The sequence below is a fragment of the Chelonia mydas genome, chromosome 13 (genome assembly GCF_015237465.2).
Source record: "Chelonia mydas isolate rCheMyd1 chromosome 13, rCheMyd1.pri.v2, whole genome shotgun sequence".
Taxonomy (NCBI): domain Eukaryota; kingdom Metazoa; phylum Chordata; order Testudines; family Cheloniidae; genus Chelonia; species Chelonia mydas.
Genome location: NC_051253.2, coordinates 28127053 through 28142767, shown reverse-complemented (window position 1 = coordinate 28142767; position 15715 = coordinate 28127053). Strand labels below are relative to the sequence as shown.

The 15715-nt window shown below is 47.8% G+C and overlaps 1 protein-coding gene across 6 annotated transcripts in view; it reads left to right on the top strand.

Moving 5' to 3' along the window:
* The first annotated feature begins 1707 nt into the window (after nucleotides 1-1707).
* CBFA2T2 (CBFA2/RUNX1 partner transcriptional co-repressor 2) overlaps nucleotides 1708-15715 on the top strand; it is a 129948-nt gene continuing 115940 nt past the window's right edge. For 2 of the 6 annotated variants that reach the window (XM_043526761.1, XM_043526760.1), the window contains exon 1: nucleotides 1783-1939. In XM_043526761.1, the coding sequence (XP_043382696.1) occupies nucleotides 1912-1939 (28 nt within the window). In that variant the 5' untranslated portion in view covers nucleotides 1783-1911. Of the gene's footprint in view, nucleotides 1940-15715 lie in introns of all 6 variants that reach the window. The other 4 variants (XM_043526762.1, XM_037915442.2, XM_043526763.1 and 1 more) reach the window with 4 other exon arrangements.

The following is a 15715-nucleotide window of genomic DNA, read 5'->3' as shown; positions in this document are numbered from 1 at the left end:
TTTGCTACTGTTAACACTACAGAGCTAAAACAGGTAAAAAAGTGAGTGATTCGATTCCCACTTGTGTAGTCTGAATGGAATTATTAACTCCATTCGAGTCACAATACCAAATTCAGTCGCTCAGCCTGCAATGGAATTGTACATGTGCATAAGAGCAGAACAGGTGTAACTGAAGGTAAATTGAAGATTTACAGTTATATGAATATTATGCAGTTATAATTGGGGACAGAATTTCATCTACAGAGAAATAAAGAGCCCAACTTGACTTTTAGGATACATCCATGCTGCTGGCAGATAGATTTTTTTTTTTTATTTGTAAAATGAGCACATTTCATTTGGAATCACTGATACAATAACAAAACACGGAACCATGTCATGTTGCAAAGGAGAATCACATTTTAATGTTATAAATGGAATCTTAACTGTTGCGTTTTCCTTTTTAAATGTTAACAGCAGATGCTTACCGTTGCATTGATTATTATTGTTTGTAATGCAATAGCCCAGGGGATTGGGGCTTCATGGTTGTAGACGCTGTAAAACCAGGTACTAAAATGACGGTTCCTGCCCTAAAGACCTTCGTCTTGGTTTATGACAATGCATAGCAGGTGGATAAAGGAGGTAAACATTAGTAACAACAAGATTTTACAAAGATTAGCTCTATGCACGATTTAAAATTATTTCTGAAGGGTTAATACCTGTTATGATAGCTGGAGCCTGAGCAGTACTCAGAGCTAAGGCTGCCAAGTCTTTCCATTCTAAGTCCCTGTTTTTCCTTATTCATAGCTTTCTAATACCTTCACCTTCCGAGACAAACTTGTCCAGGCCTGGTTTCTGTACAGGGGTGAATTTTTAAAATAGACTGGCGTTGGAACGAGCTATGTAAAAACCCAAGGAAAGTGTGAGTGAGGAAAGGGAGCAAAGAGGGAATTTCTTTTCCATTCATAAAAAAAGCCTGTTTTTTAAAAACAGCTCTAGCTCCTCTGTGTTTTGGGACAGGAAGTGGAAATTTGGGGCAAAGAAGCTCTAGGGGGTGAGGAACGCTAAGTGTTGTGAGTCTGGAAAGAATCTGCTTTGACTTGGCACACACAGAAAAAGGGGGACCACTGCAGTGGGCTCGTGCTGACTGGGGCAGGCCCTGCACTAGCAGACCTTGCAGCGACTGGATCCCAGCAACCACCCCACACAGAGCTCACCCCACCGTGGGGTCCAAAGGATGCCACATCGCGCTGCCCATACAAATCCCAGCCCCTCCCGCCCCCGGGCCCTCCAGCATCCCCCTGTATCCCTCCCGCCCCCTGAGCATCCCCAGATCCTCCCAGCCCCCGAGTCCTCCAGCATCCCCCTGCCCCCTGCATCCCTCCCGCCCCCTGAGCATCCCCAGATCCTCCCAGCCCCTCCCGCCCCCGAGCCCTCCAGCATCCCCCTGCCCCCTGCATCCCTCCCGCCCCCTGAGCATCCCCAGATCCTCCCAGCCCCCGAGCCCTCCAACATCCCCCTGTATCCCTCCCGCCCCCTGAGCATCCCCAGATCCTCCCAGCCCCCGAGTCCTCCAGCAACCCCCTGCCCCCTGTATCCCTCCCGCCCCCTGAGCATCCCCAGATCCTCCCAGCCCCTCCCGCCCCGAACGAACCCTCAGCCCTCGGCCCCCTCCACCGCCAAACGGCTCCCCCACGCGGCCCAATCAGGGCTCGCGAAGAGGGGAAACGAGTCTCGCTCCGTGCGCGCTGACGTAAGCGCGCCGATCGGGGGGCGGGGCTCGCGGCTCCAGGGGCGGGGCCGGTTCGGAGGGGCGGGGCCTGCGCGGGGCCTGTCGAGCGCGGCGCTGGCTGCCTGTAGTAGCCGCCAGTGTCCTGTCCCGTCCCCGGGTCCGGCGCCGCCCGCCTCGCAGCCGGAACAAAGAAGGGTCCGGCCATGGTGGGGATCCCGGGAGCCTTCCAGTGTAAGAGCCGCCTTCCCGCGCAGGGCGGGGGCCGGGGCCGCCCTCCTCCCTGCCAGCGTCCCCCGACCCCCTCTCCCGCCTCGCGGTCGTGTCCCGCCGCCCTGTCCCCATCACCTCGTCCCCTCTGCCACCCCTGCCCCCCTCGCTCCTATCCCTGCCCCCGGGCCCCGATCCCTGCCCCCCTCACCCATCCCCTCGCCATTTCCTGGCCCCGATCCCTGCCCCCCTCACCCATCCCCTCGCCATATCCTGGCCCCGATCCCTGCCCCCCTCACCCATCCCCTCGCCATATCCTGGCCCCGATCCCTGCCCCCCTCACCCATCCCCTCGCCATTTCCTGGCCCCGATCCCTGCCCCCCTCACCCATCCCCTCGCCATTTCCTGCCCCCAGGGCCCCGATCCCTGAGCCCCCCCTCACCGATCCCCCAGCCATATCCTGCCCCCAGGGTCCCAATCCCTGAGCTCCTCACCCATTTCATATGCTGGCCCCGATCCCTGAGCCCCCCTCACCCATCCCCAAGCCATATCCTGGCCCCGATCCCTGAGCCCCCCCTCACCCATCCCCTAGCCATATCCTGGCCCCAATCGCTGAGCCCCCCTCACCCACCCCCTAGCCATATCCTGCCCCCAGGGTCCCGATCCCTGAGCCCCCCACCCATCCCCTAGCCATATCCTGCCGTCAGGGTCCCAATCCCTGCCCCCCTCACCCATCCCCTAGCCATATCCTGGCCCTGATCGCTGAGCCCCCCTCACCCATCCCCTAGCCATATCCTGCTCCCAGGGTCCCGATCCCTGAGCCCCTCACCCATGCCATATCCTGGCCCTAATCCTTGAGCCCCTCTCACCCATCCCTATGCCATATCCTGCCCCCAGGACTCTAATCCCTCAGCCCCTCACCTATCCCCCGCCCTGCCCCTAGTTCCCCGATCCCTGCCCCCATGTCCCCGATCCCTGAGCACCTCACCCATCCCTTAGCCATATCCTGCTCTGAGCCCCTCACTCATCCCCTAGCCATGTCCTGTCCCCAGGGTCTCGAGCCCCTCACAACATTTCCCCATTCCTGATCTCTCTGAGCCCTTATCCCGGATCCTTGTGCCATCACCCCACCTATTTCTTTTCATGCTCTGCCTCCTTTCCCCTGATCCCTCACCCACATCCCCATTCCGTGTTCCATCCCCATCACCTTCCCTGTGCTCCTCACCAGCATTCCCCTTCCCTTTGGGTTCCCATCTCCTGCCTGTCCCCTACTCCCCTCATCACTTCTGATCCCCATCCCCCTGTCTTGCCTACCCCGGACCCACTTCTTGCCCCTGCCCCTTCCACTGGGATCTGGAGCAGTGAATCGATGTTTAAGAACGATCTAGTAAATGCCTGCCCTCTCTCTACCTCGGGGGTTTCTAGGGAATGAGCTGCTGTTGGTGCAGAGCTTTAAGGGCTGCTTCCAATGTACAGTTCTCCATGGTGGGAAGGGCGATCTAGATTCTTTCTCCCCTCGGGCTGGTTTAGTGTCAGCCCCCCTGGGTTGCCCTTGATAACCACACTGGCTGGGTAGCTGGTGCTTGCTTTGACGAGAAGGAACGGCAGCTGAAAATGAGTGTGTAAATTAATGTTACTCCTGACTGCATTCACAGTTTGTTTATTTTTGTAGGGAGATGGGGAAGGAAGTGCATTTGCTGCAGGGCTGCCTGCTTCAACAGGGTCTGGGAGATTGTGTTATGGGAGTAGATATTGGTCTCAAGCTTGAGCAGGCCGGGCAGCCCAAGATGTGGTGGATGTGGGGTGGGGGACACACGGTTACTCTAGAGTCAATGTACCTTAGCATTAGGTGTGATCAAGGTGTATTGGAAACTGGGTGGTGGCAGCTGTGAATGCTTTTGCTAAGCATCTCTGCCACTTCCCCTCCAGATGTCCAAACCCACTTTCTCCCTCACCCTGGCCAGTGTTCTTCTGTTCTGTCATTGATCTCATCTAACTTCTATTTGTGCACCAAATCTCTTCAAAAATATCAAATTCTATTGCCCTTATTGCAGGTTAAATCTGTGGAAAACTTGAAAGCCCCAAAGTCTTATTTTTTTTCCTTCAAAGGGTATTTTAAAAAAACAACACCAAAAACTTCAAACAGTGCGTTCAGCTTTGTGGAAACTTTAAAAGAAATTGCTTCTTGGCTCAGACTAACATGAGCAATGTTCATCTCCAAAGCAGCATTTTTGAGAGAGATCTGAGGGAGCGAGTGCGGGTTTGGAATGGGCCTCTTTTTGTTGTGGTGGTTACAATCGATGACGGTTAGTCTGGCCTGGAGAAAGGAAGTCTGCAGCTCAGATATCCCAGGATTTTTGGGGCCAATTCTTGCTCCCATTGAAGTCAATGGCAAGATTTCTGTTTACTTCAGTGAGAGCAGGACTGGGCCCATAGGGTAGAATTCACCTCTGGGCAGCGAGGAGCAAGTGCAAGGGTTTAATTATTATATAGGCTGTGTGCTGGCATTTTGCACTGGAGTATATTTTACCCCTTGTGAGACAATGGTTATTTCGAATGTTGTTAAGATAACATGCTAATCATTCTGGGTTCAGTCTAGCTATTGGGCAGGTGCAGGAGACCATTACACGCCTGTGGAGTTATTGACTTAAGTGACAGGTTTCAGAGTAACAGCCGTGTTAGTCTGTATTCGCAAAAAGAAAAGGAGGACTTGTGGCACCTTAGAGACTAACCAGTTTATTTGAGCAGGAGCTTTCGTGAGCTACAGCTCACTTCAGCGGATGCATGAGGCTCTTCTGTAGACATGTGGGTTCACCCAGAGGGAATTGGGTGCAGGATTGGGCCCGTTAATCTTAAAAAGCTTGATTCTCCCTACTTGCCTTTGGAATTTACAAAAGTGTGTTCTTAATTTTGAGCAAAACCTTTTCAGTTCTTTTTGAAGGGAAATGTTTTATAGATACCTGAGGATTGTACAATTTTTGTCTGGGAAATTGTTTTCATAACAAATGTAAGTTTTTCTGCAATTCAAGTAGATCTGTTACTCCAAGAAATTGTGCAATGTCATATTAACTTCATTTAAACAATAATATGACTAAACAAGTGTCCGTGTGTGAATGAAGCTGTCAAATGCTTAGGGCTGTCTAGACTAGAAAAGTACCACTATAATTATGTTGGTTGGGAGGGTGATTTTTTTGACCATTATACTAGTATAGTTAAGCTGATATAGCTTTACTGGAATAACTCCCCATGTGGACCCTCTTATTCCAGAATAAGAGTGTCTATGTGTGGTGTGCCATATATTAGTGTAGCTTATTCCCCTTCTGAACCAAAATAAGCTATACTGATATAAACACTTTTACACTGGTATAACTCTGTCCATACTAGTACTGTTGTACTGCTTTAACTATACTGGTATAGGTAAAGTGGCAAAACTTTCTAGTGTACGCAAGCCCCTTATGAAGTACTTCCCATTTTCAAAACTCAGTGAGTATTAACTAATCCTTTACAACCCTCTTGTGAATTACTTGGGGCGGGAGGGATAGCTCAGTGGTTTGAGTGTTGGCCTGTTAAACCCAGGGTTGTGAGTTCAATCCTTGAGGGGGCCATGTAGGCATCTGGGGCAAATATAAGGGACAGTACTTGGTCCTGCTGTGAAAGCAAGGGACTGGACTCAATGACCTTTCAAGGTCCCTTCCAGTTCTATGAGATAGGTATATCCCCATATTAAATCCTTTCCTTTTCACAGATGGGGAAATAGAGGCAAAGGTTGTCATCAGTGCCTGGCTGCAGAGGAAGTCAGTATCAGAGTAGTGTCCTGTACTGGGATCACTAGACTGCACCTATCTCTACTAGCCCACTCATCTTCATTACACTGCATGAGTTTAGAGGGAAGGTTGAAACTACTTGATCTTAAGCTGTTCAGGGTGTTTGCTTTAACTCTGTATTAAATGATATTTTACACTGAAAAGTGGTAATTGTCCCCATAAAGCAACATTTTTGACCTATAGCAACTTGGTTTTGTTCTATAGTTTGTAAATACTCCATGACAAAGTATTCTCTGTTGTAGAGCACAAATGTGTTTCAAGTCTCTCTGGGCTGGTAAAGCAACCGTATATCTGTGTAAAATGAATTGAACAGAAAGTATAGAACTGGATTGCAGATCAAATTGGAAGGTCAGAATGTAGGAGTCTTTGTTTTGCTTTCTGACAGTAACGGTTCTTCACTGCAAAATCCTAGTAAACCTACTAACTGTCATGTTTACATGTGTCCTTCCTATCAGACATACAGCCAGATGAACTAGAAACAGAATTGTGTGCATGTATGTGTGTAGTGGAACACTCCGGTGTTGCTATATAGCAGCCTACAGAGTGCTCCATTGGGGATATGAAGGTGATTAACTTGAGCTCCATTTTAACTAACTTTACCGAAACAGGAGGTCTCCTTCTAGGAAGAGTTGCAGTCCTTTTCTTTGAAAGCTGTAAAGTTGGCAGGGCTGCAGGGAAGTACATTACTGCTGCCAGGGAGTGGAATAGATGGTTAGTGTGTGTATATAGCAGTAATAGCTATAATCTTCTGTTCATTCTTCTCATCTTTTCTTACGTGTGCAGCACTTTGTTAATTTATGGATAAACCTGTGTGTTCAGAATTGATTTCAAGCAACAGTGGGCTGAGTCGTACAATGCAGGAAGAGAGAGAGATCACATTGTGATGCCTTTGTGTAACTGTGGAATAGGATGGGTGTTCGCTAAGATCAGTTAAACTGTATCCTGAGTGTATCTGTGTTGACAAGTTGAGTTCAATGAAGCAAGGCAACCAGTGAAAGTGCATCCTGAAGTTCAAAGAAAATGAAAGAGCATTTTAAATTGAAATGTGCTGGCTTGAAAGGGAATCTGCCTAAAGACAGATGCCAGCAGTAATGTAGAAACAGCCAGAAAAGCTACATGCCTGGTTACTGAAGAAATTACCAAATGAAGGAAACTACAGATGATGGATAAATCCTTGTAGGGTGGTGGAAAAATGTACTGGGATGTGGTGGGAGTGAGGATATTATGCAGTCAACCCAGTTAAAAATATTTTTATGTCAAACCCTGCACTCTCAAAACACCATCTTGCCCAGGTGGCTGCTGAGAGAAGTAAACTCTAGTAGAGCGGTCATGTTATAATAACATGAGTTAGATCATGTAATTACATGTCTCATATTCACAGGCTATGAAAGAGAGTTCTTCAGCTTGGATGTGTCTTGCAAAAATAACTTGCAAAAAGTCCCATGGTGACCTGTTTGTGGCGCAGAATGACTTTGCAATCAGTGGTGCCGGCATTGACAAGAATGCATATTGGTACAGGACCAAGCACGGGGTGAAAAGACAGTCTCTTAATACCCTACTCAGAAAAGCCATTCAAGGGGGGAGGAAGGATGGTCCTGTGGTTAATGCACTAGAGTGGGACTCTGGAGACCGTGTTCAACTCCTGCCTCTGCTACAAATTTTCTGTGTGACCTAAGTCACTTAGACTTGGATCCTCAAAGGTATATAGACACCTAACGCCCATTGAAATCAGGCTTTGATTCAGCAAAGCATTGAAGCATATATGTAACTTCAAGCATGAGAGTAGCCATGTTGAAGTCAATGGGTGCATGCTTAAATGCTTGACTAGATCAGAGCCTTTTGGGTAGTCGAGGCGACACTGCAATCAGGAGATCAAAGCTAGTTCTAGTAACAAGAGCAGTAAAGTTGCAGCAGCACAACCAGTGGTAGCATGGCCAGCAGCCGTTCAAGTTTGTACCCAGTATCCTGGGCAGGGTTGTACTCAGGAGGTTAGCCCATGCTGCTGTTGCTGCTACACTGCTGTTGTTACTAGAACTAGCAATGATATTCTACATCAGGGGTCGGCAACCTGTCAGAAGTGGTGTGCCGACTCTTCATTTATTCACTTTAATTTAAGGTTTCGCGTGCCAGTCATACATTTTAACGTTTTTTAGAAGGTCTCTCTCTATAAGTCTATAGATTATATAACTAAACTATTGCCATATGTAAAGTAAACAAGGTTTTCAAAATGTTTAAGAAGCTTCATTTACAATTAAATTAAAATGCTGATCTTACGCCGCCGGCCCCCTCAGCCCGTTGCCGGCCTGGGGTTCCATTCACCTAGGCTGGCAGCGGGCTGAGCGGGGCCCGCGGCCGGAACCCCGGCTGGCAAGGGGCAGGCAGCCAGCACCCCAGACTGGCAGCAGGCTGAGCGGGGCCTGCTGCCGGGACCCCAGACTGGCAGAGGGCTGAGAGGTTCAGCCCACTGCCAGTCTGGGGTTCCATCTGCCGGGTCCCAGCTGCCGGCCCAGCTTAGCCCGCTGCCAGTCTGGGATCCCGGCCCTGCCCACATAGAGTGGGTACCTACCTTCTCCCTGGTTCTAGCCCATTCTGTTCCTCTCTCTCTCTGCACTGAGCTGAGGGTGGGAGTGCACTGAGCACAGGGCCAGGGGTGAAGGAGCAGGTTGGGGTGTAGGGTCTGGCCAGGAGCTAGAATGAGGGAAGGGGCTCAGGGTTGGGGCAGGAGTTTGGATGTGGAGTGCTTACCTGGGCAGCTACTATTTGGTGCGAGGGGTGTAGGTGTTAAGGTGGGGGTGGTGCAGGAGCTCCCGTTTGGTGCTCAGGGTGGGGGTGGGAATGTGGCGTGTGCAAAAGTCTGGGTGGGGGGGCTGGGTATGTGTGGGGGGTGCTGGAGTCAGGGCTGGAGTCGGGGGGGGGGGTGCTGGAGTCAGGGCAGGAGGCTGGGTTTGTGTGAGGGGGTGCAGGGTTAAGGGCAGAGGGCTGGGGGTGTGGGCTAGGGTGATGGGGGTGCTCCCAGCCCCCTGCCCAGAGCGGCTCACGGCAGGGGGCTGGAGGGGATATGGGATATGCCCTGATTCCACCCCCTATCCCCACAGCCCTGTCCCCACCTCTTCTCCTCCTCCTCCCCGGAACAGCGAGTGCCCTGCGGCTCTGCTTCTCCCCCTCCCTTGCGAGGGCCATCAGCTGATGGGCGGCAGGGCGGGAGAGGAGGAGGGGCAGGACCCCAGCACTCTGGGGGAAGAGGCGGGGGAGGGGGAACTTGCGTGCCCTGCAGCACAGCCGGCAGAACCAAGCTTCTTCACCCTGTCCCGGGGGGGGGGGGGGGGGGGGGGGGGAAGGCAGCGGCGGCGGCGAAGAGCGGGCCGGCGTGGGCAGGATTTTTAACGGCACACTGCTGCCTGCCGGGGTCCCGGCCGCCGGCCCCGCTCAGCCTGCTGCCGGCCTGGCAGGCAGCAGCGTGCCATTAAAAAAATCGGCTTGCATGCCGTCTTTGGCACACGTGCCATAGGTTGCCGACCCCTGTTCTAGATGATCAAACCTAGCTCAGCTATGTCTACGCAAGCTGCAGTTAAATCTCTGGACTGCTGTTTGGACATACCCTTTGCCTCTTTGTGCCTTGATTCCTCATCCCTAAAATAGGCAGAGGAATGCTCCCCTACATCTCAGGGGTTCTGTTAGGATAAAAGTACCAATGTTTGTGAGGTGCTCAGATATTATGATGATGGAGGCCATGTAAGTAGATAAAAAGCAGGCAAAAAAATGGTGTGAGTGCCAGTTATTGTTAACCATATGGGCAGCAGCTGAACACTAAGGAGCTTGAGGCCAACATTTACTGCACAGTGAAGCGTAGTGTCTGTCCGAGGACATGTTTACATTTTTTCTTTGATATTTAGAAAAAGCAAGTCAGCAGGAGTGGGCATATAATGTCAGTAATGCCAAATATATACATTGACTTGGTTATTTGGCTAATGTTTACATTACATTAATGAACAAATTTACTGGCTGCATTGATAAAGTACTGTGGAGGAATCCTTAAATGTTCTTTATGAAGCTGATGGCTCAGAATAGAAGTGGGAATGCAGGTGACCATGGGTGTTTGAAATTGGGAACATTCCAGATTACTTTAAAATAGATACTAGCATACCTCACTTGCATATATCTCTTTCTGGTATGATAATGGGGACAGCTCTGATGCACAAAAATTAAAACTGATCTTTTAGGGACTTGACTTTTCTTTTATCCTGGGGTAAATTCAGTGGCTTTAGTAGAGTTACTGTTCCTTTACACCAGAGTAGGTAAGATCAGAAGTGGGCCCTGAATCTTTTGAACTGGCTGAACAAGAGAAGCATTTTCTTGAATATGGTGTGCGACTTTTCCGAGCACTGGATGGAAAACAGCACGTACGTAAGGTAGAACTCATGAACCGATTTGCTTCAGAGCAATGTTGAAATGAAAAGTCACCGAACTTGAGACCATTATTAAGAATTTCATCATAAATTAACCAAGTCTCACAACTAGCTCAATTTTTACACTATGCCTCTAAATTTTTTTTTTTTTTAAAAAAAGGCCTGCTCTGCTTTCACTTCTATTGGTATAAATCAGGAATGAGTCCATCTGTGGCGTTAGCATGGCATAAAACTGATGTAAGTGAGAAGGGAATCAGGCACCACGAGTCCTCTGGTACGGGAAGTTATGGATTCAGTGCCTCAGCCCAGATAATTGATTCACCTGAAACTCTTCCAGGCAGTTTGAAACTATTTTTCCAAGGCTTCTCCTTGCCTCCTGTGGAGAGTATCAATGAAAGAAAGTCTGTGGCAGAAAATTGTCCCAATGTCTGTCTTCTCTTCCCCACACCTGAAGCATGTCTAATTCAACAGGGAAGATTACCATCTGATGTCTGTTCTGTTGTCTCAATAAACTTTAGTCTCCAGGGTTGTAATGCCTGCACCTTTCATTAGTGCTAAAATTCCCCTTCCTTTTCCCCAACAAAAAGCCCATCCTTCTGGAAAGAGAAGCACGAACTGCTACAAGTAATGACAGGTTTCAGAGTAGCAGCTGTGTTAGTCTGTATCTGCAAAAAGAAAAGGAGTACTTGCGGCACCTTAGGGACTAACAAATTTATTTGAGCATAAGCTTTTGTGTAGCTCACGAAAGCTTATGCTCAAATAAATTTGTTAGTCTCTAAGGTGCCACAAGTACTCCTTTTCTTTTTGCAAGTAATGAGTTATCCTTCAGCTGAGCTTTGTTCTATAAATCAGCCTTTAAGTTATAAGCAGAGACACGAGATCAGTGGGCAGAGAACCCTGCATCCTTTTAGGGCTCAGAGTCTAGCTTTTCCCTTGAATGTACAGAATTCTGGAAAATTTGAGACTTCATTTAAAAATAGCCCTCACCCTTCTGGTTGTAAGGATGCTTTAAACCGTGTGCTGCTGGCATGACTGAAACTGAACAGTGACATAGTAACACTGTTTGAAACATCTCATTCCACCCAAAAAATCATCTAATTGGGATGGTGCCAGGTTTCAGAACTAGCTGGCAATTTAAAATGTTGATATTAGCCATTTTTCTGTGGATCATCTCAGAAGGAACTGTCTAAAGCAGGTATATACCTGATGTTCCATTAATTTAAAACAGTGCTGTAGATGAACACTGCTGCCGCTTTTAAAGACCATCTAAGCTAGTCTTTGTTAAAGTAAATCAATAAAAAACCCCAATAAAGGGCCAGTTCTGCTGTCTCTAATGTCTCCCCTTCTCCTTCTGGTATCTGGGGACTCTGTTGTAATAGCAAGTGCCTCCAAATATATCACCTGGGGCCAGTGTAGCTCTTGTATGTGTTTGCCCAGCCATTTCTAATGCACTCATTACTGTAACGTCTAGGTGCAGATCTTGAGGTGGATCTCACCCCGCTGTCCCCCATGGACAGCAGTTGCAGGGCCTGGGATGCTGAGCAGGACATGCTGGGATGATCTACGCTCCCAGATGGACAATGGACAACTTCATAACGTGACACCTTTTGCAGCCTACTTCTCCTCTCCCCCACCCTGCCCAAACTGTTGCCATCTCTGCTGTGGGGCCTCCTGGTTGTTTGGGTGGGGGAAGAGACTGATCTCAGGGCTCTGAAACTCTTGTGATGGGAAGGAGAGTGGTCCTGTGAAGAAAGTGCCGTTGGGAGAGCCTCTGCTCCCCACACCATGTGATTCCCCGTAATGAGCCACATGAAGCATTTATTGCTGTTCCTATTGCTGCTATAACAGCATCCCTCCATCGTGATAGTAATGACAAGTATTTATAGAGCACCTCACTGAACGGTGGACACTTTACAGGAGTCTTGGGAGGCAACTGGTGGCTTTTTCTCTCCTTAGGTCATCTTCTGGGCGTTGCCAACTGGCCTTCCTCCCCATGCCAGATCTTTAGGGAGTTACCAAAGGGGCCCTGAGCCCCCCTCTCGCCAAGCTCAGAGCAGGTTGTATAATTTTCAGGGGCAGAGCTGCTGCAAGACTAAGGGTGAGGCGTGGCTAGCGCACTGAGCTTGCAGAACTCCAGTCCCACCTTCCAGGGTCTGGGCCCAGGCACTACCACTGCACCATGCTCGTACGCAGGCCTGTCAGATACAAAATGCTGGATTCCTGCAGTGCAACCTTGGAGAAGCTGTGGGTTTGCCATAGAACTTGTTCCAACAGCAGTGAGCGCAATGCCTGCCCTTACCCTATTTCTTAAGATGTTCAGTGACCCATTTATCTTATGTTATCTAGTATTAAGACATAACTTAAGAAACAATACATATTTCCTAGATTTGGGACTCCAAGCTCACTGACTCTTGTTGCCAAAATTCCACAGAGATATCAGCATCTTGATTAGATGCTGTTCAAAGACAGAGATGCTTAAAAGCCATGTGGGCTCTCCTTTCCCTGAGGCCATACCTCCTTGGAACTAATGAAGGTTACGTGGGCCTGGCAATGAGAATGTACTCCAATGGCTGTTTCTTGGTACCAAATCTTCAGTAGTCTCTGTGGTTACGCTGCAAACTAGATTTTCCGATACGCTTATCTAGAACTTCTTGTTATCTAAAGCAGTCGTGGCTCCAGATATAGGGAGTTTCAATAAAACGATGTCTGAGTAAATGTGTGTGTGTGTGTGCGTGCGTGCGTGCATGCGTGTGCACACTCACATGTGTGAGGAGCCCAAGAGCCAGGATGTGCGGTGCTTTAGCTGAATGTTAAAACACCGTGGAGCCCAATCCCTCCCAGGATTTCCACCACTGTCCTGGCTCCTCTGTTCAAGGAACCCGGCCAGCAGCCTTTCAGGTCTGCAGCCAGGGTCTTCCCTCCCCCTTATCCATAGCTTTGTGGGGGACCAAGAAACTGTTGGATATTCGGGACTCTATAGGGTTTTTGTTAGGGAGGGGAAAAAGTGTTCAAGGTGGTTGGCTCCCTGATGGGCCATACTCAGGCAGGTGACTGGGTTTATCTTGTGACATCACTCCAATGTCTGACATTTCTAGCTCAGAAACAATAACTTGTGCTAAGCTTGTCTTATCTGTGGACATGTTTTTCTAATTAAAGACAAAGCTCAGTAAATATTTTTTAAATGATTGAATTGCCAAAGTATGAAATACACGTGTTGGAAGTCAGACACACTGAATACCATGTGCGATTTCCCATAGCCCTCCATTAGAGAAGGTTAGTGTGATGCAGATCTTAGAGCTGTGGATGACAGGTTTATCTGGGATGATTGGCAAAGATTTATAAACTAAGAGGAGATTTACTTTACACACACCTCTCTCCCTCTCCCCGGTTCCACCCTGTCTCAGAAATAGGAAATTGGGATCACATTAAAGTCCTAATTGGTTTGGCTCCAGCAAAGGTTTGGCGGCTGCCAAATAGTTAATTTATTGTGTGAGAGTTTGGCCATGTGTTGAGAGGCAAATTTGCTTTAAGCAAGGGATCTTTTGTAAACTGAACATCTATTCATTCAGCAGGCTCTGTTTACAAGTGAGCTCTGAGCAGGCCCCAGGAGAAACAGGCCTGTTTTACATAACAATCAGAACACAACAGGGCCCATGGACTCCAACACAGCAGGAGAAGGGAAGAGAGAAGGTTTGGGTCTTTCGAGCCCTGTGATGAGCTGAATCAATGGATGCAGGGTTTGTCCTCTCTTCGTGTGTTAGAAAAGCTTTGGAAATACTTGAGCGAAACAGTTTAAATGGGTTTTTAGTATGACATTAATTTTAAGTCTCTAAAATGTTTGTCTTCATGAAGGTAGGGGAAGCTCTGAGGAGAAAGTTTTGGAAAGAGAAGCAGCCCTAGTGCTGTCACCTCTAGCACAACCTGGTGGGGAGACCTACAGGGGTCGTTAGTTTTCTTTTCCTGTATGTTATGAGGAAGGGTAAATTGGAATGCACTTTTATCTGGCTGGCTTTCTGTAGCCCTGCAGGACGTTGCTTTGTTCTTGATCCCGGTACTCTGTGAAATCGAGATCGCTCTTGCTGGTGATAATTTTTCATGTTAGATTTGTTATCTCTGGCTCTTTTCTCTTGGGTCTGGTGAATCTAGTAAGGTTTGACTCATGTGAACTTGTGTGGGAAGCAGTCTCAGGCTGTCACATTGGCTTTAATTATAAACCGCTCTTATTTAGACTATCATCTTTGTCTGGTGTTCTTGAAATGGAAGTTGCATGTAGTGGACAGGATATTGCAGACTGTGATGCAGTATCTCAGCATGGCTTTGGACTTGGCATATGGTTTGAAGAAGCTGATAGGGACTAAATCATGGCTGTAACAAAAATTATCTTTAATTTATCACTGACAGTTAAATAACTAACTTTGTGTTAGGGACCCGCTTCCAGCTAAGAGGAAACAATGGTATTACTGCAGTGCCCAATGGCATCCTTATTGTCAATTATCATTTCCATTACAAAATTGAGATCTTAAGGTTAAATATTTTGGCCATTTAATTTTCAGCTATGAAATGTTCCATGCATGCTAACTAAAAGGCAAGAGCTCAGAGGGGGATTTTAGGTGCTTAGCCCTGAGAAGGAATTTATTCTTGTGCCTTCAGATATTTCAGAATGCTGAGTGTTTAGGAGAAATTGGTAGGTGGTTGCAGCACACTCTCAGCAATACTTTTCCTTCTGTAACTTCCATCTGCTCCTCAAGCAACTTCCTTAGCTGTGCTAAAATCCATTAAATCCTATTTATGATCCAAAGGCAAATACAATAGAACTGTTGATTTGTTTATGTAAATGTAACCTTTCTCCTGATAATTGTAATAATTCTGAAGACACCTAATGATAGTACAAAGTCAGTAAAGGTGTATTTTATGTATGTATCAAACACTTCCAGTGGAAACATGATCATTGTCACAACTGAATGTTAATCAATTTGTGTGGGGTGGGGGGAGGGGGGAGTTGCAGAGGCATCAGTTCAACAAACAATATTAGATCAAGCCGAACCTCTTTGTACCAAAGCTGCTTCTGCCTGGGGCTGCCACATGCTATTCTGACACACAGACTAACACATTCAGCATGTGCCACCCTCCGTTTGCCAGTTTTAGTGTTGAGATGATGGCAGGTTCAGGCAGCATTAACTGCTTTGTACAGACGAGTTGCGTGGGTGTTGGAGCAAACAATAAGGATTGTTTTATAGAGCATCTTTTCATCCCAAAGGATCCTAAAGAGTGTAAAATCTTGTTCAGGAAACTCTTCCGCACCCACCACTCTGGGGTTAACTACAGTAATTGTTTCATAGCACACAACAGTACCTAACAATTTAGGCAGGAAGCAAAGAGGAATACTGTATCCAGTTGCAGAACAAAATAGAATTAATATCAGGATTTGCCTCAAATAGCAGAACTGTCTTCATTCCAGCTTAGCCCAAGTTGGATGAAAGTTTTCTCTCCATTGTCTTTTCTTTGTTTTAAAGAACATCGTACTTAAATCAAGTCCTTCTTAATGTAATGATTTAAAGTAGCAAATTTTA